General features: G+C 36.5%; 2 protein-coding genes across 4 annotated transcripts in view; both read left to right on the top strand.

The window, feature by feature from the left end:
• The first annotated feature begins 529 nt into the window (after positions 1–529).
• LOC110381726 (venom serine protease 34) lies at positions 530–15,632 on the top strand. Of its 3 annotated transcripts, none has more exons than XM_064041523.1 (11): positions 530–666; positions 4,285–4,367; positions 4,794–4,934; positions 7,136–7,262; positions 10,274–10,377; positions 10,896–11,039; positions 11,797–11,995; positions 12,275–12,338; positions 13,782–13,912; positions 14,322–14,470; positions 15,034–15,632. In XM_064041523.1, exons 1-11 carry the CDS (start codon positions 645–647, stop codon positions 15,208–15,210), a joined length of 1,341 nt encoding a protein of 446 aa, XP_063897593.1. In that variant the 5' UTR covers positions 530–644; the 3' UTR covers positions 15,211–15,632. The 3 variants fall into 3 exon arrangements, with proteins under 3 accessions (XP_063897593.1, XP_063897595.1, XP_063897594.1); XM_064041524.1 differs by lacking the exon at positions 530–666 and adding an exon at positions 3,836–3,978; XM_064041525.1 differs by lacking the exon at positions 10,896–11,039 and having other exon boundaries at positions 534–666.
• Positions 15,633–15,997: 365 nt separating this feature from the next.
• The window catches only part of LOC110381725 (centrosomal protein of 104 kDa), a 33,120-nt gene continuing 26,511 nt past the window's right edge, over positions 15,998–22,606 (top strand). The window contains exon 1 of the mRNA XM_064041423.1: positions 15,998–16,331. Coding sequence (XP_063897493.1) covers positions 16,292–16,331 — 40 coding nt within the window. The 5' untranslated portion in view covers positions 15,998–16,291. The remainder of the gene's footprint in view (positions 16,332–22,606) is intronic.

Below are 22,606 nucleotides of genomic sequence, written 5' to 3' on the forward strand. Positions count from 1 at the left end.
GCTAGCTTAAGCTGTAATGCAGATATGGTAGCTGATGCAGTTTTTATTATAAGTAAGGATGGAAGAACCAAGGTGGGTTGTTAGACTTGATACTTAGAACTTTTCTATCTGTACGAATTCCTAATATACGTCTTCCACCTGCAAATGAAGCAGCTTGTTACCGATTTATGAGGCCTTATTTACGAGGCCTCCATACTAGAATTGCCTAATTAACCCATAACTCTAAAATTAGATAATGCATTAAAATTTTAATTAAAAACCAACATAAACCTAAATAATCTTCATAACAAACATACAAAAAAATGCCTGCATTATTTGAATAGTTGTATAAATATATCGTTATCACCTGAAACCTTCAGGCCGGATCGTGTCTCCTTATCAGCGTTCATTTTACTGCCCATTTACATATGTGCATCAGTATAGACAAATTCATTTAAAACTATATCTTACTACAGACGTAAACAAACGTCTTTGAAAATAAACTGAAAAACAAAAAAATTGTGACTGAAAAAATATTTTGGAAAAAGTAAAATTAATATGAATTGTGTTTGTTAGTGAAATGTGATATAGGAAATTAGGTTTAAATAATTTATTTATTTTTATTTAATTTATTAATAACTTTAATATACGTTAAGACTATAATCATGTATACTGAATTTACAGCAGGTATGTATTTTTATTCCATTTATTTTACGAATGCATTTTTGAAAGAAAGATAGGGGCCTCAAACAGTCAAGCAAGCCTTTTGGATTAATGATTTTATGCAAAAAAGCTCGAAGCGAAAAAGAGCAAAAGAGATTTGTCTGCTCATGATAAACTCAGAAATTGTACCGACTTTACATTTTTTCAATCGGCTGCTGTCGATATATCTGGTTCGAAGAGAAATCATTTGTCAGTATTTGTGGTCATAATAATTGCATAGTTTAACGTCGATGGCTTTTCTCTTATTACCAGTAACGACTGAATACTGTAGGAAACGATTCGAGTAATTTTAAGTAATAAGTACTACGAAGCGTAGTAGAGGTCTAGAAAGAAAATTGCTACGAAACGTAGCCGATTTGCTACGGACTACGCAAAAGTATCGTAGTGTTTTTATTTCCAGTAGAAGTTGAAAACAAATCTCTTCATTTTTATCATCAATTTTCAATTTTTATTATCAATTGATTGAGAACTATTTTTGATTTAATAAAGTACTGTTTTTGTAAGATATAAGATCCTTTTCATAATCCGTTTGTAAGATACTTTTCAAAACTGTTTTCAACCAATACTGTTTATGTTTATATCGCTATACACATCTGTAGGACATAGTAGTCATGACCATTTATTTCATCATGAGTGTGCCAACAACAAAAATAAAATATGACTTAATACTAATAAACACCTGATATGAAGTCAACTGTTTCAGTTTGCTATCGGGCATTTTCCTTAATTAACGGAATAAGACTATGAATGTTCGCCGGTTTCGCGTACATTGATTTTGAATTGATTACTATTGATATAAATAATAAGAACCCAAATTCCCCTTGTATGATAAAACCTACTAAACAAAAAAATTAAATATTTTTGTTAATTTTTTTAAACCACTTAGATAATGAACTCAAATGAGCATTCTATTGAAAGTGAGCAAATAATTCTACGACCAAGAAACATGAAAATCTTTGTATTATCCCTTTATTTAATATTAGGTATTAGGTATTCTAGAAGTTACTAAGTAATTAGGCGGCTACTACAATAGTTCAAAGCCTTTGTTCTAGCCCGCACACTAGACAATATTAATAACTAATTTCGGGACAAACAAATAGATTACAATATTAATAATTCGCTGAGATAGGGCCATCATTAAGGTCAAGATAATAGATCAACTGATTAGATAAGGTATACAGGTGGTTCATAATATGTTCAACTGCCTTTTCGGCTGAAGCCGAGTGCTTTCATTTTCCCGCTTCATATGTTACAGCCTTTTTATCGTCCCACTGCTGGGCACAGGCCTCCTCTCACATGGAGAAGGATTGAGCGTTAATCACCACGCTTGCTCAATGCGGGTTCATATATAGTATGATAATTAAATTGATAATAACAATGGTGTCCACGGCCGATTTCGGCTACGGCGGCTGTTCTTATATAAGGAGATCGGCCAGCTGCGCAGGACATATTATAGTGCACGAGCATTTGCGCAGACACAAGTGCACTCACTATTCCTTCACTCTCATAGTCCGATGGGACGGTAATCCGACACGACCGGAAAGAGATCAGGCGCAGGACCGACATTGACGTGCTCTCTGATGAAATATAAAAAAAATAGGCTAAAGGCTCCGAAACTACTAAACTTATTTGAAACATTCTTTCACTGTTGTAAAGGACACTTCTGGAAGAAAGGCACTAGCGCCGAGTAACATAGACTCTGCTTTATACGGATGCAGGAAGAGGTTCTCTAGAATGCCGGTGAAATCACGGGAACAGCTAATATAGTATGAAAAACTTTTAGAATTTACCTCTACACGTTACTCTTCGTAAGCAAAACAAATACCTACTTTCTTGTATATTGGAACTAACTGTTCTTGTATAAGTAACTGAATGGAATGCTTTTATGAAGGATTCGTTGACCTTTCAAATAAAACAGTACGTCTTTTTTCATGAAAACATTTGCTATTTCGTAGAAAATACTACCAAGTTACTGTATTTAGTTAATATTTTTGATAGCGTCATACAACGTATGTGTTTGTGGAGTGTTTCCACAGGTGTTCGTATGTTACGGAAAACACAAAAATCAATTCGATTCGAGTCGAAAATTGGTATTTTGGTAATCGATATAAATGAGGAAAATCGCTTATTTATTTCAGGAGTTATTGTATGATTGACAAAGGCTGTTTGAAGGGTTTCAATATTGATCTCACTCCATATAAATAAACATGTTGTTGTGACATGATTTAATCATTGTTTTATTTGAATTGGGTACTATATTTTTCACCAACGTATTTACATAGCTTTTGCAACATTCAAATATCTACTTCGGTAGCAGATTTTTGGCCTAATCAGCCCAAACCCAATCGATTCAGAGGTTGCATATCGTAAATGTGAAGATTCATCTCTGCAGTACGCAGATTTATGTGATTTGCTTTTCGTCTTCTTTATACCACGCTGTATAAAAAATCCTATAGAAACGAAATGCCTAATCAAAGTTATCAATAGAATAACATTATTTATCGAAAGCGATTATCTTTCTATCTGCTATAACTAGCTCTAGAAGCAAGCCGACATTATAGTTCCCGATCTTTGGTTACAGACAAACACTCGGATAAATACCTAGGTAGGTAAGAGGATTGTTTTTCAGTTTTATCTTTATATATGTATTAATCTTCGATAATAATCTGCTATTAAAAATGTATAAGGAATTTGAGTATCGGTTTTCCCAATAACTTTTCACAGAGCCTTTTGTCAAAATTTGTTTCAAGAGGAAGAAGTCTCTGTTGGTATTACAGTCTGTGCCCTATAATTCCTTCGTATATTCTATTGCCTATGCAACGCTGAGAATTGCCATGTAGTTGATGTCTTGGGCAGTAGTTGTCTTTATATATACCTATCTCTGTTTTTCGCATCCACTGTTGTACGTAGATGAAAATCTTTTCCAAATAACGCTAAATATCTCGATCTTGGGCTGTTTTGTATTCGGAAACAATATGATCTTAAAATACTTAGATACATACGCATCTGTGCGAACATTCCTGACTTCTCATGAGCGTAAGACGCACAAACCAACATGGACGCAAGCAAATAACATGTATTATTTCTATATATAGGTACGAGACAATATTATAATGACAATTTGTTCAGTTGTTATACAGCACAATTAATATGCTAATTCCGGAATAATAATGATATTAATAAGAGAAAAGCCACGGTAATGTAAGTCGTGAGTTGTGAGACATTGAATTAGTTGGACACTACCGGGGGCTAAAATAGGCAGTGCCATGATATTAGGTCTGTATATTTAGCTCTTATATTGTTTATTTCATCATTTATTCATTAATAATGCACCATCATTAAGGATTTTTTTTTCTGAAGATTTTTTGAGATCACTTGCCCCTTTTCAGTTAGTATACTTTTTACTGAGTTTAGTGGTCAACATTGTAGCAAAATTACCTGTAATTATAGACACTGGTTGCTATTGAAGAACTGTATCATGATATTATCAATTAGTAAAGTGTAGAAAATTGGAGTATTAAATATGAGGTGAAAGGGTGTCGTTAATTTTACGATTGAGTATGGGATATTTTTTTCTTTCAGTGATGAATTTCAAATTAGTTCTATTGCTATGGTTAGTGAACTACTCAACGGCTCAAGATGCGAATTGTGACTTTTATCAACAAGTAAGTGTGCTTAACTTTTAGAAGACTTTTTATAGCTATTTAAAAACAAAGCGCTTTTGGAAGTGAAAATAATTGACAACTGATACCGCGCAATAGATTACTTATCTCCGAAAGAATCGAGCGGAAAATTGGCTTGTATGAAAGCGCTGCTACAGTCATCCTACGCTTACCTTTCTCTTTGACCGTGAGTCGCACAAAGCTCCATTAGAGTTAAAGCTTCATTAAATCTATTTCTGACACTTTTTATCTTGTTGAAAAAGAAAGATTAAGCTTTAACTTTCATGGAGCTTTGTGCAAATGACGGTGAAAGAGATAAAAAAGCCTAATTTATTGATAATTAATTTAACTACATCAATATTTTGATGGTTTTTGTTCGACATAGTCTGGTTTCAAGTACACCCCAATTTAATAAGATTTTGTTTTCAGGTAAATGTGGGTACAGTCTACTATGTGAACAGTCCAAACTACCCAGGATCCTACACGCCTGGACAGCAATGTAGGTGGATAGCCACCTGTCCTCAAGGGTACAACTGTAGGCTCGAGTGTCCGGCCATCGAATTACCTCAGGTAACATAATTTATTTTAGGTAACATATTTAGGTATTTTCATTATAAGAACGCTTTGGCATTTTCGACTGAGTAGTAGTGGAAAATAGAAGAAATAGATCAATAGAAACATTCCTGCCTACGATTTTTCTATTAAGTAATTTCCTATGACCATCGTCATTCATTGATTTGAAACTTCATTTTCATATTTTACGTTTACTTTAACCCTAGGTGAATTTCCGCAAGAGTTTTCGAACAAAAATTACGGTCAGTGTGATACGTATTTTATGAATCGTGATTAAAACCCGAGTGGAAATTACCTACGTGATTTCTTACCCATAGTTGAAACTTCACCACAAAAATTCTTTGCGAAACAAAATCCTCTTCCACGCCGTTTGGTTTTCTATCAATCTACTAGCTTCTGCCAGCGGTTCCACCCCCATCCCGTGGGAACCTCTGCACGAACCCGGATAAAAAGTAGCCTTATGGTAGAATTCCGTGGGTCGCGGCTGACGCAGCCGCGCGCGGCTTACGACAGTCGTCGGCCGCGCGCGACAATAGTCAACCTATGAAAATGTATGGCACCGCTGCCGAGGCTCGCGACAGTCGCGCGCGGCCGACGAATTTCGTAAGCCGCGCGCGGCATTGTGTTGAAATTAGTAGATTTTGTTCGTCCGTTCCCTCTAGTCGAAGTGCTAATTGATATCCTTGAAGAAGAAGAGGATGACGTGTTGCTGTGGCTGTATTATGAAAATAGATTACCAATCTACCCTATCTTTAAAAAGTAGAAATGATGAAGGATACTACCAAATACTGATTCAAAAGCATTTGTATTGTAATGAAAACAAACGGAAGTTTTGCCGACTAAATAAAAAACAATTCAATTCTGGTTTTACTAAAATTCTATAGATGTTATTAACCCGGCGGGAGTGTGGTGCGCAAAGATTACATAGAGTATGTGGTGGGGTGTAACATACCCCACGGAACAAAACGTTTTTTAACTAAGTATTTCTCCAAAATTGTACAAAATTATTACTAAGTATTATGAATGGGAATCCCTATAATAAAAAAATAATCAAATTAATACATATTGTTTAAACTTTTATTACGTACTTAGCAGTTGAACAATTTGAGAAGTTTTTGGTGACAAAAATTTATGTCCTCTAATAAAATATTCATATAATCAACCATAATGATTAAAACAAAATAAAAACTTCTAAATTAACAAAAAAATAGATCTTCTTTCAATTAAAAAATAAAAAAACTAATGGACTCAAATGGAATATCTTAGTCAGAGGCCTCGCCGTCATCACAATTTTTGCAAGAAAATATTGCATGTTCTAGGCACAGTGATTTCCTGCAGCTTGCACAGACATGTTTTGTCTTCCGATCTTTTTTCCGAGGACAATCCGGACATCCTCTTCATCCCATTCCCACTCGCTGCTAATCGCTTCAAGGCCATCATACACTGCTTGCGTGTCAGATTCAAGCTCATGCTCACTGCAATGATCAAATTCTTCGGTAGAACTTGATTCATCTAAAGATTCGGCTAAAACTTCATCAATAATGCTTCTTATACATTTTTCATCTGCCTCCAGTGCCATTTTTATTCAAAAAGTATAAAAAATATAAGTATACATGTAAAAATACATACATATACAAAATATGAAAACAATACGCGAACTATGTGGCGGGGTGTGACCTACCCCACGCACGTTTCCGCACTTGCACTCCAATCACCAACCGGCGTAATACCGAGATCATGCCACTATCCTCTCCTGCAACCTCTTACCTCCAGCTACACGAAGCCCCGAAATCTAGTTGTTACCAGTTAAAAAAATATACCTTGGTAAACCAGTGGTGGGGTATGCTACACCCCACCACACTCCCGCCGGGTTAAGCGCTAGACCATGTTGAGATGCATACGGCCGCGCGCGGCTCACGAAATTCGTCGGCCGCGCGCGACTGTCGCGAGCCTCGGCAGCGGCGCCATACATTTTCATATGTTGACTATTGTCGCGCGCGGCCGACGACTGTCGTAAGCCGCGCGCGGCTGTCGTAGCCGCTATCCACGGAATTCTACCTTTAAGCCGATAAATGGACTATAAGTACAACACTGAATTTTTTTTCAAATCGGACCAGTAGTTCTTGAGCGCGTTAAAACAAACAAACTCTTCAGCTTTATAATATTAGTATAGATATAATTGGGGTGTTACTTTCCAGTCACCATCATGTTCGGTGGATCGACTGCTGGTATCACGCTCGGGAGACCCTCAGCTCAACGCAGCCGACACGTACTGCGGCAGAGGGTCACTCACCGCCATCTCTACTGGCCAAACGATCAGTATTGGTAAGTTTATAAAAAAAAAAGAAAACTTTATTCTCAGGTATCAATGGCCCATAGATGACCATGATCTTAAAAACTAACATATATCGGGTGTATATCGTTCACAATCACATTAAATGAAATGCGTTAATATACTGGTTAACATATGTCGATTAACAAAAAATAAAAAATAAAAATACGTAAAAATAAAAAAATGAATTTTTCAAACAAAGTAAATAGATTATCAGCCTTACTTATAAAATAATAAGTTATACTTAAGAGATGTTTAAGAAAAAATCTTACTTATAAACGTGGCTGAAATAAATCATTTTCTTAGCAATGTCTTAAATGAGCTGTCAAATTAAGTAGCCTCACACCCTTGTTTAACCCGCTAATTATCAAAATGGCTGGATTCTTACCAGCTGATTTTTCATTTCCGGTTTATTGACAGCTCAACTTTTTAATTTTATATTTTACGGATGCCATTGTTGCCATTACATAACGTATTGATGACAAATATTTTTTTAAGCTACCAACATTCCCGTAGTGTTGAGAAATTAGTATGTTTTTATGACATTATCTGTTCATTACTTAAGACATGCTTAAGCAACGTTTATAGGTCAAAATATTTCAATCACTACTTAAGGCTTTAAGTAGTAATTACTTAAAACAATGCTTAGAAGATGATTTGTTGATTTTTATAAGTAAGGCTGTAAAAGTGTGCGAAAATTAGAACACCATATAAAAGTCAGTCATTACAAACAACTGAAAGTCTCCTTTGAAAACTGACAGCTGTCAACTGATCAAAACATTCGATACTCCTAACTTTATCTCTGCTTTACACATGATGATAAAAACGAAAAATGACTCCTGTGGTTAAACCACTGAATGGATTAGGTGATTTTTTTTACAATTCGCCATAGAATATCATAAAGTATGCGATAGGATTTAATGTGATTATGAACGACACACCATGTATATGTATATGTTAAATACAAACAGTCTTACTTATAAACGTGAATTAAATAATAAGTTATACTTAAGGGGTGTTTAAGAAAAAATCTTACTTATAAACGTGGCTAAACTAAATCATTTTCTTAGCAATGTCTTAAATGAGCTGTCAAATTAAGTAGCCTCACACCCTTGTTTAACCCGCTAATTAGCAAAATGGCTGGATTCGTACCAGCTGATTTTTCATTTCCGGTTTATTGACAGCTCAACTTTTTAATTTTATATTTTACGGATGCCATTGTTGCCATTACACAACGTTTTGATGACAAATATTTTTTTAAGCTACCAACATTGCGGTAGTGTTGAGAAATTAGTATGATTTTATGGCATTATCTGTTCATTACTTAAGACATGCTTAAGCAACGTTTATAGGTCAAAATAATTCAATCACTACTTAAAGCTTTAAGTAGTAATTAGGTAAAACAATGCTTAGAAGATGATTTGTTGATTTTTATAAGTAAGGCTGTATATCTGTAAGTAAAGAAAAACTTTATTTATTTATTTATTTCTCAACCTTATCACTAACATTACAGATAGGTTCAATCTAATGCGTTAGCGAGGCACTTATTTAACTACTTACAAAAATAAAAAAAAAACATAACCCTTTTTGGCATTCGGGTGGTTAAAAACACAAAATATTTACACCAAAAAAAAATAAAACAATACAATAAAATAATAAAATTAAACAATAAAAAACAAAAGTATGTACTATAGTCCTAATCTAGTTTATAACATAATATGAACAAAATCATCCTTGCGAGTTCACTGAACTGACACGAGAAAATGTCTATATTGTTCTGGATTTCGTTAATAGTACGGATCGCTCGCGTGAGAGGCGTTTTAACTTAAATCTATGTTAGTAACATTTCACTAGGTATGCCCTATATTCCGGTGTCAATGCGTTAATACCATTTTATAAGGCCCAAGTAACATACCTAAGAAGTAGTAAACGACCGCTTTACTTTAAACAAGTGTTTATTTTAAAGTTGAACACGTTTAAAGTTTAATTCATAGTAAAAAGTGGTTTTAAGAACCCTTATGTTGATATTATTTGGTGAACTTGGACTCTTGATTGAATCTTCTAAACCATATTAGACGTAAGATATCTAAGTATTGCAATTGAACGAGGCACGGCAATGTTGCCAGCCTCTTGGGCACGTTCCTAATCCGGAGCGATGGGGAGGAAATTTTTGTCGATTTTTAGTATTCAAGTTTGTAACTTGGCTGTACATTTTTAACCTTGTTAGACGTGCTTAAGTCACTGTTCCAACTGTTCAGTTTGGCGACCTACTGTACAACATGTAACGTAATTAACGCACACCCTCAAACACCCTAATTAGAATATTATGTTATAATCATAATACATACACTGAATTTTTATTTTAACATGTATATGCATTGTTATTTACTAAATTAGTTATACCAATTCTTGGAGAACTTTTTGGTCATACTACGCACGCAACGCACTCGACTCGACACAACATAACGAAATTACGGAAAAAGCCGACAATACACGAAGTCTTATTACTTTGAGTTACGGTCTATTTGAATTTGTTTTGACTGTACAGGGTTAATATGACAATAATTTCCGTAGTTTTAATTATTTTTGGGATAAAAAATTACCTAGCTTCTGCCAGCGGTTTCACCCGCATCCCGTGGGAACTACTTCCCGTACCGGGATAAAAAGTAGCCTATAGCCTTCCTCGATAAATGGGCTATCTAACACTGAAAGAAATTTTCAAATCGGACCAGTAGTTCCTGAGATTAGCGCGTTCAAACAAACAAACAAACAAACAAAACTCTACAGCTTTATAATATTAGTATAGATGATATAAATCGATTCAGTAAACGATTCTGAAGAAACTAATTTCAGGATGTGCGTTAATTAAGTTACATGTTGTATATGTATACAATACATATAAATGTATTCAGATCATTGCATTTGTTCTAAGTAAGTGGTTTGAATGACACTGATCTATGCTTTACCATTCAGCACGGATTCCTATGTTTCCACAATGTTCCAGGTCTGATTACAAGCCGGTCAAGTTCAGGAGGTAGATTCAGATGCCAGTTGACTGCACAAGCATCAAGTACTCCGAATACTTGCAGCTGTGGCGTTCGGAGACAGGTGACTATCATATAGTGCACTCGGTGTTAAGGCTTTATAAGGGATATGCTCTGATATGATGGTTAAATATGTACATATTTTAATGATTGCTTTGTGAAGTTTCAGTGAACGTCAAAACGTGTGCGGTAAAATACGGTCAGTAATATGTCCACAAAATAATATAAATAAATAGTCCTCAAATGCACAACTTGAATGATTAAAGTCGTTGAATAAAGTTTATGTAACCAAATAAGCTAACAGATATTGAAAGCTCTGTCAGATTATTTTGTTCCATAAGTATATACTATTTTTGGACTTTTTACACGCTAAGCATAATCGAGTGTTGTTGAACATTGTCGCGCAGAAAAACTGTGTAAAATCCGCTACTAATTTACTTTACTTTAGTTACTTAATGAAAGATTTTCTTTTTCAATTTTGATTGTGTTCATGGACTTTTGTTATTGACCGTACCATGCATTAACCTTAGAGGAAAATAGTGATTGTGAAAGTGCCTATTTAATATGGTAATCATCCTGCAGAGGCATCGCTTTTGGCGCTTTTCACCCCTCGCACACGCTTTAGCTAGCACAGAGAACGGGACGCTTGAATTCTCGCCTTCACAAGTTGAAAAACTAGAAAAAAAATCGATGATCAACGAACTTGAGAAAGCAAGAAAACATAAAGTGAGCAAGACGCTATTTTATTTATTTGTTTGTACATTAACACTATGCATGATACATATAAATAAAGATATACTAAATAGGTACATGAAGTATACTGATGATATACTTGAGTATTTATACATGCATGCATATGATATATGCCTATTATGGACATTCACAAGCTGTATACTAGACAAAACTTAATGAATATATATTAATCATACGAAAATACATCCTTACTAATATTATAAATCCAGAACCACTAAATCGATTATAGAAAAATATGCTTTATACTTAGGTACTTATTTCTGGCTTGTGACTGGCTTCGCTTGCACTATAAGACAATTTCATTGAAGACTTCAACGTCAGCTTTTTTTTGCCCCACTGCAGGACACAGGCTTCTTCTCATACTACATAGAATGAATGAGTATTAATCACCACGACACCTCAGCACTGAGCGATTCGTAACTTTAAAGTCCACGTTTGCTCAAGATGCTTTCCTTCACCTTTTTTATTCACTAAGGCGTAGCGGCGATTCCAGACTTTGATTAATCCAGGTTTCTTCAAGATGTTTTACTTCACATTTTACCTTCTTAGTCATCGTTACGAAACATACTTTTAAATTACGTTGGGCGTTGTCTGATCGGAAATCTAACCCGCACTCGAACTTCAGAGGACTGTGCTTTAACCATCATGACTTTCATTTTATGTACTGACGACTCTTTACTTTCTTTAAACGTATTAACATTATCTTCTTTCATACCCGCTCCGTACCCAGCTCCGTATAGTAGGAGGTAATGAAACAGGCGTGAACGAGTACCCAATGATGGTTGCTATCGCTGACATGAGGATCTCGGAGATCAAGTGCGGCGGAGTCATAATATCTGACAGATATGTCCTTTCTGCTGCACATTGCATCAACGGCCAGTTGGTTTCCAACTTCGCTTTAGTCGTGGGAGAGCACGATGTCACAATAGGTAGGAAGCACGTATACTACTTTTATTGTTATTGTGTGTTTTTCTTGTGTTATATGCTTTCCCTTCTTTCTTTCTTAGCAGGTTTATTCAGAAATGTAAATTATTTGGCTTGATTTTTCCGACGGCAAAGTTAAGAAGGCCCAGGACAGTTGTGTCAATTTAATTTTTTCGGAACCATATCTCGTTCAATAATTATTTCTTCTTCCGTCATTCTTGCCGCTTAAAAAAATACTAATATCACAGTTTTCGTGAAAATCTAACCAAACCAATTTTTTACAGGCGACTCCCCAGCCACCAGAGCATATCGTATAGAGCAGTTCCTCATACATCCTCAGTTTACGGAGTAAGTCTTCATCCTCCGAGCCCATTTCCCAACTTAGTTGGGGTCGGCTTCCAATCTAACAGGATTCAGCTGAGTACCAGTGCTTTACAAAAAGCGACTATCTGACCTCCTCAACCCAGTTACCCGGGCAACCCAATACCCCTTGGTTAGACTGGTGTCAGACTTACTGGCTTCTGACTATCCGTAACGACTGTCAAGGATGTTCAATGTCAGCCGGGACCTTCGGAGTCAGTCTTAGAATGAAGCTTATCTCGTTGTCGGTATGTGACAATAACTACCTACTCTTTATAAAGGACTTTGAACACTAAAAAACCCACCGTTTCAGGTTTTCAGATAACTACAGATATCAATCTATCCAATTTGATTTAAGACCTAGTAAAATGAATTTATAGTTATTTGTTATACAAGAGTGCAAAGTTGCTTTTTAACCGCGTGCTCAATTTTGATGACCGAGCAAGCGAAGGATTCTAAAATTGAAACACGAGCGTAGCGAGTGTTTCAATAATTAGAATCCTGAGCGATAGCGAGGGAATCAAAAGAGCACAAGGTGAAAAATCTTTGCACTCGAGTGCAACACGTAACTTTTCATCCCACCTCATCGAGGAAATTACTAAATGTAAAATAACAGAATGGCGCGCACATCTGAGTATCAAATTAAAAAGAAGTGCCTATTAAAGTTCATTTATTTGATAACTCAGTTTAAAAATGAAACGAGGTTAAAAATCTATGTTAAAACAATAATAAAAATTACTTAATTAATTGAATAATTATTTTAAGTAGTATTTTATTTGTTTAATATGTATTTATTTGAAAAGTCTTATCAAGATTGTCACAAATGGAGTATTGCACACCATGTTCTAAATTCAAATCACTTTGCCGCTCTAGCTAGAGGATAAAAACGACTTTTGCGCTCAGATATCAAAGGGTAAAACTAGTCTTTCCGAGATGGTGGGATGAAAAATATATTAATTATCAGCCATCTACATATACATATATTTCATAATGTTTTTCAATTTTCTTTTGTTCTTATCTTATGTATTTTTCTATTACTTAGGTAATTCTAGATTATTAATTACAAGATAGTTGGGATTACCTAACGATCATTCCCAATAAAAATCTGTCAAGCTGTTTTTTGCTTGATAGAGATAGGATGTTGACGTAAGCCCTTTACAAGTACCTCCTGGGGCTGCGGGATTGTTCGAAAGAGTTACCGCGGCCCTGGTACATAAAAGGCCTACGACGGAACACGACGGTTTTTAGTCAGTAAGAGTCTGACACTCCCTCATCGCTGCTAACCCACAGCGGGAGGGTTCATTTGATGAATTTTGACGTCGTTAAAAAAAGCCAAGTAATATCATATTGCTATCTCTAGTAAGTAAATCGAAGAATAAATAGGATTCTGGGAACGGCAATAAATCATGATTAATATTTTACCTATTACAGGTCTAACTACGATTATGACATCGCCATATTGAGATCAGCGAGTAGGATCGAGTTCAGTGAATATGTCGGACCAGCGTGCTTACCCTTCAAGTTTAACACTGACTTCGCTGGACGAAGAGTCACTATTCTGGGTATTTATTCTTTACTACAAACTGTTATACTTGTGTCTTTTGGAAATTGTCCACTTCCACTTATCTTAGAAGAGGAATTTTATTTTCCCCCTATTTCTCTCCATATACGCTATTCTATTCCATTTAACAGATAGCAAAGCGCTACGTTTCATAGTCTAGTTTATTTCTAAGGGAGATTCCACCGGTACGGTGTACTCACACAATTATTTATCCTGGTCTACTCGCTCTAGTAAATAAAAACAAATTGCGAACTATGGATTCACGCTGATCGATGTGTACCGTCTTTTGTTTACAAAATTGTGGGCGGAGTCTTACTACCCTTGTATTACCCTCAGAAACTCCCATTACTTATTACTTCCAGCACCAGTACGTAGGTAGTCTATAGTTACAACATTTTTGCATATTCCAGGTTGGGGCACGAAATTCTTCGGCGGGCCGAAGTCCAACGTGTTGCTGAAGGCAGACGTTGACGTCATCAGCCAGAGCGCCTGCAGGAGTCAGATCCAAGTGACAGACAGACAGATGTGCACATACACGCCCGGCAAAGACGCCTGCCAGGTGAGAAACAAGCTTAGAATCGAAATGATATTCTAATTTAACTGCTTGCATGCCGCTAATTAGAGAACAATAGAAAATCAATAGTGTCTCATGTGGATCCGCGCACATACAAGGGGTTAACGTGCTTCCCGAAATACGGACCAATTCATCATGTCAAGATAGATAACCATCCAAGGACAGTCCGTGATGATCGACCCGTGTTACTTAGCCACGAGTCCCTCCGAAGACAAATGCTAAAAAAAGTATGCTTAAAAAATGGTTATGACCGTATCGGCCAACAAGACGATCGCAGAATGAGATGACAATGTAAATCGATGTTATCCCATGAAAATTCACTCTATAGTAGCACAAATTATGAATGACTTCTGCCTTCTGAAAGAATTGCTCACCGCATCCAGATAAAAATGATCCTATGTGTTATTTTGTTATGTATAGGTACCTACTATTTATTGTCAAGTTTCATCATAATCCTTTCATCACCCGTCTGCAACATACTCGAAAACTTTCGCCTTTATAATACATATAGCATGATAATTAATGTGTCAATACTTTGCATCCCTCAGGACGACTCCGGTGGTCCCGTCCTCTACACAGACCCAGCCACAGGTCTACTCTTCAACGTGGGCATCATCAGCTTCGGCAGTTCCTGTGCATCAGGTCCAGGAGTCAACACCAGGGTCACAGCACTACTCAACTGGATCTTATCCAATACACCAGAGGTCTCCTACTGTAGGAAATGATTGAAGGAACAACTGATGTCATGAGGCTCCTAAAATTTATAAAAGAACATTCCACTTTTTTATACATAATTTATATTATCATATTTTGGGAAAATTGTGCAATTGTCAAGTTTGACCAAGCTTTGCTTTAAAACTTAGCATACGTTGTATGTTGACCCAATATTGAGAATTTGCAGGACCAATGACTGTCTAGAGACAAACAAGTAGACAGTAAATACGTAACTATGTATATAAATAACTATGTAAATAAAATAGTCCCAGCCTTTGAATTGTTATAAACGAGTGCAACTGATCTTAGTCTAACTAGGACAGAACTTTCCCTTTACGTAAATTGTGCCAAAGTTAGAAGTACAAAGTACAAACAAATATTGTCAGTTATCCAAATGTTGTTATTTATTAAAGAGTGGTGTATTTTCAATGTTTTTCTGTGTATTTATTTTTACACCCGAGTTCCTTCTGGAGTCCTTTACATTTATAAACCACGGAAAACCTTTCGGAAGATTCCAGTACAGGTACTTAAATGGTTATCAGTATCAGTGTTAAAACAAAATGTGATCATAATTTCACCTTCTCTTGACTTGCTCAGAGTTTTATCTTTGCAAGAAGTCCTTCTCTAAAAAGGTTCCAATTTCAAAACCAACTCATCATTGTATAAGCCCTACAACAAATAGAAGAACTGACCATCCCAAACAAAAGTTTAACAAAAACATTATCTACCTAAAACTCGGCCAACAGATGTCAGCACCATCATTGCAGCGTGCGCGGACCTCGCAAACCGAAGTCGGCCGAGCGCCAATATTGATTAATTTACCGTCCCTGATCTCCTGACAACTTCACTCCGCACCACTATTATTCTTTACCCAATCTCCGCTGCTAACTCACATAAACCGTATTTATTTACTTAAAACATGTAAATTCTTTGCCACAAACAACAAAAACATGATAAAAACAACAGTAACGCGTAACAAAATGATTTGACAGTGTTTTTTTTTTTGTAATAATCACAAATTCGTAGCAATGGAAGTGAATATTGGTACGGAGTTTCATATAAAGAGGTAGTGGTTTTGATTGTTCATTTAAAATGCCGAAAAGGATTCCGTTTCATGTGGTTTATGCTACAAGTAAGTATTTTTATATTGTACCTATTTTAATTTACCAGTGCTAAGTAGGGTGTACGTTAATTGATCGGAATTTAACAATATACATACATTAATTATTCTGCTGTCTGTTTTAAAAATAGAGCGTTCCTTTCTTTCTGTGTTAATTAATCTTTATTTAAACAAGAAAGGTCTACGAACACAATATTTTCTTTGGTACTTTAAGGTCGTCTCTGTCTGTCCTTAAAGGCCGGCAATCTCGTACGATTCTCGCCTTCAGATTTAAATCAATCAATTAAGGTGCAGATCTACATAATGTACAACGAAACGTCATTCACTATCCATCTTTTTATTAATGCATTTCTGAATAAGCTGACATCGGCACTCTTCAAATCACTTCGGAAGATAAATTGCTAGAAGTGTCCAAATGTTTTTACAAGAAGGACAAATTGGTGATTTCATTTTGACAGAGATATTAGCTTTTTTTTTTTTTTTTAACGACGTAAAAAATCATCAAATGACCCCTCCCGCTGAGTGGGTTAGCAGCGGTGAGGGAGTGTCAGACTCTTACTGACTAAAAGCCGTCGTGTTCCGTCGTAGGCCTTCTTATGTGCTAGGGCCGCGGTACCTCTTTTGAACAACCCGCAGCCCCAGCAGGCCTTGGCCCTGCTGGGCCCGCTGGAGAGATATTAGCTGGTATAGACTTATGTCTATGATATCTAATTAAAGAGAATATCTATCGAGTGAAGGATAATTAGAATTCAAAGGTATCTGTGAGATATTACGAAAAAATCTTAAATTGTTACTTTCGTCCCTGGTCTCTCCTATTTCCCTTTGAAAAATTTAAATTTGACTATGTATGCTTTTGACCTAGATATTTCAAGGACCTAGCTCAGCATTGATTCTTTGTCCCTGGATCTAGGTATAATGTTAGATCTGAAACTCTGAATATTCTAGTTTTGCGTGGGTTTTGTGAAAGATTGAAGGTCGAAAGGGCTTCAGGATACATTGCTATTATATTAAACGCTGCGAACATTAAATAACTAGAGGCTCTATATGATTGTCAATTGTTGATTGTATTGTATACTGAAACTTCAACTCAATTTTACTGAAAAATTAAGTTTAATATACGCCAAATCACAACTAGTATACCAAGTGAATAGTGAGCAGCAGAATTTCAAAAAGTATATTTCCCGATAGTTCGATTTAACAAGGATTCTCAATTAATACGAAAGTCAAACTAAAGTCAAGTCAAAAAATTATTACTATCGAACTACAAACCAAACAAAACACCTATAAAACGAAAATCAACTTTAAACCAACGAAATAAAGTATAAAGTTCTGTATCAACATCAGATACAGCAATTAGCGAGGTCTATCATTTATTCAGGGGCTAAGTACGGCTTGTCACTGGCCAGTGGCTATTACACTAATGGAAGTAGTTTCCTATCAATTACTGAGCTCTGTTTGATGGGGAAAGTGGCAAACTATTGTTATGTCCACATGTGGTGTTTGCTAGTTTTGTGGTGTACACCTGTGGTGGTTTTGGTTGATAGACCGCGTTTTATAAAAGAGTTTACCGCAGTTTTATATCTGTAACTAAGGCCGTAGGTATACAGAAAGAAATCTGGAAACTTATAAGCGCTTATCGGCGCGTGTCCATATATTTTAATGCGCGGGTTACCAGCGCTGACAACCGCCGATAAGCGCTTATAAGTTTCCAGCGTCTTCCAGCTTTCTTTCTGCATACGCCCTAATTGTACCCGCGGTTTCGCCGCGTCCCGGGGTTTTCTTTCTTTCCGCAACTGAGCAAATATCCTTTCTCAGGCTATAGATGAAACATTAAAATCCGTTCAGTTTTTTGGCATAAAAGCTTCACAAACAGAGAGAGTTTACACTACACTACTTTCGCATCTATTACATATAATAAATCTGTAAAAAATCTGTGTCTGTACATTGAATATATTAAAAAATTAATTATTGGGTGGGGTTTAGAAACAGTAATGGAGCACAAATCCAAAAAAAAAAATTTGTCTGTTTGTCTGTATGTCTGTATGTCTGTTTGTTTGTACACGCTAATCTTCCGAACTACTGAACGGATTTCAATGATTTTTTCTTTGTTGTATCAATATTAAGACTGGTCAACATATAGGCTATAATTTATCTTCGAAACTTGAAGACCTGATGCAGAACACCAACAGACCAACAAAACTATAAGAGATACAAAAATGGTGCCATGGCAAAAATTGTTTCATGTGATGAGCATTTTCAGCTGAGATAATAAATTTTAGGATCTGGAACACCTGATGTGGAACCCCAAGAGCCCAGCTTCTCTGTACCATATACAGGTATGACGTTTTAGCAAAAGTTGTTCAATTTGATAAGCACTTTCTATTGACTTATACAAATTGAGGATCTAAAACACCTGATGTGGAACTCCAGGGGCCCAGCTAGACTATAGCATATAGAGGTGTGACGTTTTAGCAAAAGTGGTTCAATCTGATAAGCACTCTCTGTTGACTTATAAAAATTGAAGATGTAAAACACCTAATGTGGAACCCCAGGAGCCAGCTAAACTATCGCATATAAAGATATGACGTTTTAGCAAAAGTGGTTCAATCTGATAAGTACTCTCTATTGACATACATCGAAGATCTGGAACACCTGATGTGGAACTTCAAGAGCAATGCTACACTTGAAATGTATATGTCACCGTAAGATTACAAACATCGTTAGATTGCAATCTATCTCGAGAGATTGTAAACTGTCGAATTATTGTGAACCGTAACATCTGATTGCAATTTAACGCATTATTTTTCGCTATATTATAATCTATCGATGAGAAATTGTCAAATTGTCAACTGTCCGAAAGCTCTCCCTAATTGGTCAGTCTTTTTGTAAGATCGACCAATCACGACCAGCCGTTCTGTTGCCATGGAGTTCCCGTAGAGTTAGGAATGAATTTGTGTTTGAAGACAAACCGATGAGTAAACTACCTAATTGTTTTGTTTTTTTTTTTATAAAAGTTTCTTATAATTTTCCAATTTCATTTAAATAAAACTACTTTTACGGATTTTATCGCGGTCGGTTTTAAACGTCGGGATTAAATAATATAATATAACCGCGATAAAATCCGTAAAAGTAGTTTTATTTAAATGTCTAATATTCGCGTAAGTGTCAGAAATCAATATGTTTCCAATTTCAATTTGTGTTTGAAGAATAAATATTTCGTTACAATTTGTTCTCTCCATATGTCAGGAATATTAATTACATACTCGTACTAAATAATAAATACTTGAAGAATTTTTGAAGAGCATTTATTTTATTTAACTGACACCTCTATTTCATTCCTCACTCTACGGGAACTCCATGGGAACAGAACGGATTATTGGTCGATCTTACAAAAAGACTGACCAATCAGGGAGAGCTTTCGGTCAGTTGACAATTTGACAATTTCTCATCGATAGATTATAATATAGCGAAAAATAATGCGTTAAATTGCAATCAGATGTTACGGTTCACAATAATTAGACAGTTTACAATCTCTCGAGATAGATTGTAATCTAACGATGTTTGTAATCTTACGGTGACATATAGAAATGAATGTTATGAAATAGGTATGGTGAATCAAAAAAAGTAATAAGTCCGTCTTTTAGATAACCCTAAAATAATGGACACGTATTTTTCCTTTTTTCCTTCTCACAAACAAAAGATATAACACGCTTGAATTTTGTGTTAAGTCAGTACAAATTTTATATACCTACTAGACGTTTCGTCACGAGCCCCCACTCTCCGAATTTGTTGCGTTATATCTCATTATTATTTTGTATGTCTCTTCCAGACCTAGGGACTACAGAGTTCCGAATTTTTGGGAGGCAAACGTGGGGCCGAAGCCAACACGCTGAAGCCCTTTTGAGACAACTTTAATGAAATGATGACACAAAACCGACGATTTATCCCTTCATACACTATAGAAATGAATCCAAGGACAATCCCCGGTGGACGTCGTTAAAAAAAAGACAATCCCCGGTTCTGTGCTATACCATTGCTAACTGTGGATGAAAACTACTTGGGCTATTGTGATGGGATGCTAATGGACTAGGAATGGGGAAACTACGGGAACTATGGCACCTGCCGATGACAATGTATCAGATACATGTAAAATTGGCAGGTGGAGACTCGCCAGCTCACTTACTGGACCCCCGGGAATCAGTCACTGAATAGCAACAAGAGGGCAACAGGGACATGAGCGGCTGAAGTGTGAGGATACCTCGGTGGATTTTAAACGCAGATTACGCGCTCCCTGTGGGTCACTTACCACGAGGCACCTATCCTCCGAGCAGGGCTACTAACCCTGCTCTAGCGACTCCACTCTGGACGGCCAAGCCAAGCCAGAGGCGTGATACCTACCCCAGTCATGGTTCACTCCGACCGGCCGGAGATGGCGGGCGGACAGTATACTCTCCCTGGAGAACTTAGTATATATAGCTCCGCGGGGTCGCTACTCCCCGTCATCAGCTTCAGATGTCCTGCGGTGCTTATTTATTATATATTATTGTCGTTATTATCTCAAGAGCCTTTTTCCCAATTATGTTAGAGTCGACTTCCAGTCACGATGGAACTGAGTACCAGTGTTTTACAAGGAGCGACTGCCTATCTGACCTCCACAACCCGGTTACCCGCTCAATTCAACACCCCTTGGTAAAACTGGTCAGACTTACTGGCTTCTGACTACCCATAACGACTGCCAAGAATGTTCAATGACAGCCGGAACCTACAGTTTAACATCCCCTCCAAATAACGGTCATTGGTATCCAAAATATACGTAGAAAGTACATACGAACTTAGAAAAGTTGTATTGGCAGGTACTTGCCAGATCTGGAATCAAAGACGTACACTCATGACTTGAGAGATTGGTTCTCTACCCACTAAACCACCACGACTTCCACTAAGTCAGCACGACTTTGTCATCTCAGTAGCATTTAATGTTTTTAACGTAATTAATACGTGTAATATTTTTGCCACACACAACTTAAATGCGGACTAATTAGAATCACTATGTTTATGCCTATGGTCACGTCTATTGCGGTTCAGTTCTTAGCGTTTTGTTTAGTCTGCTGTGCCTTTGGCCGTTGAAGTACAAAAATTAAATATATGGAACATTTCTAATGGCTATGCGTATTCCGTTGTTTTCCAGTCAACGGGCCCTTAAAATTCAATATCAGACGATTCAGATCTTCGATTTTGCCGACCCCGTAGTCGCTGGCATAAGGGACAGGATCCGCGTACGAAGTCGCGGGCAGAAGCTAGTTTATAATATTCGTAAACATGAGACCAATTGACATTTCGAGACCCCTTCGTAGTATGAAGAGCCCTTTCCAGTGCTTAACAACTGTTGAGGTCAATTGTTGACGCTTTTTCGTCCTGAAGGAAGTACATTTGCAGATGCCACGTAGCTTCTCATCATATCTGCAACTATAATAGATATGCCAATATAATAATAGTTTATTTTAAAATATATAATGTTTACCTACAGATTTTGAGGTAAATAAAAAAGTCCCTTAAAAATGCTAACCAGTGCACATTTCCAAGGCCAGCACATGAGCAAGGTCCATATATTTATCATTCCCACTTATATATCTTAAAATAAAATGTACGTTGAAGGATATAAGTACACCTACGGTTCTTCTTAGGTGTTTGTAATTTAATAATGGGGTTGGAAGTAAATTTTTTTATCAGCGTAAAATATACTACAAACTATAGTTCAGAATAAAAAGACAAAACTGCCAGACCTTTTGTGGCATTTTAAATACATATACCTATATAAGATACTTAGTTTAAGGCGATTATCACACGCATCACCTACTTATGTACTAATCGGCTAAACTGAATTATGATGGCATTTGAAGCTAGTTGACACCTAGCCATCCGTCTCCATCTCCTGAGCCTTTTCCCAACTATGTTGGGGTCGGCTTCCAGTCTAACCTTATGCAGCTGAGTACCAGTATTTTACAAAGAGCGACTGCACTATCTGACCTCCTCAACCCAGTTACCAAGGCAACCCAGCAGCCCTTGGTTTAGACTGGTGTCAGACTTACTGGCTTCTGACTACCCGTAACGAATGCCAAGGATTTTTAATGACAAAGAGCTACTGCCAATTGATACCTGGCGTGTTTCAAAACTTCGATGAGTGAGTAACGCTATTAAATATGTAAAGCTTAAGCTAGGATCGATAATAATGTTTATATAGTTTTGTTACCATTGTTCGCGCAGTTCGATACCATAGATTATTTATTTGG

Source organism: Helicoverpa armigera, chromosome 25, assembly GCF_030705265.1.
Source record: "Helicoverpa armigera isolate CAAS_96S chromosome 25, ASM3070526v1, whole genome shotgun sequence".
NCBI lineage: Eukaryota > Metazoa > Arthropoda > Insecta > Lepidoptera > Noctuidae > Helicoverpa > Helicoverpa armigera.

Coding starts and splice junctions, on each gene's coding strand:
- LOC110381726 (XM_064041523.1), top strand. CDS start 645: ATGTATACTGAATTTACAGCAG. Junction 667..4,284: donor GTATACTGAATTTACAGCAG/GTATGTATTTTT, acceptor TTTTTCTTTCAG/TGATGAATTTCAAATTAGTT. Junction 7,263..10,273: donor TGGCCAAACGATCAGTATTG/GTAAGTTTATAA, acceptor ACAATGTTCCAG/GTCTGATTACAAGCCGGTCA.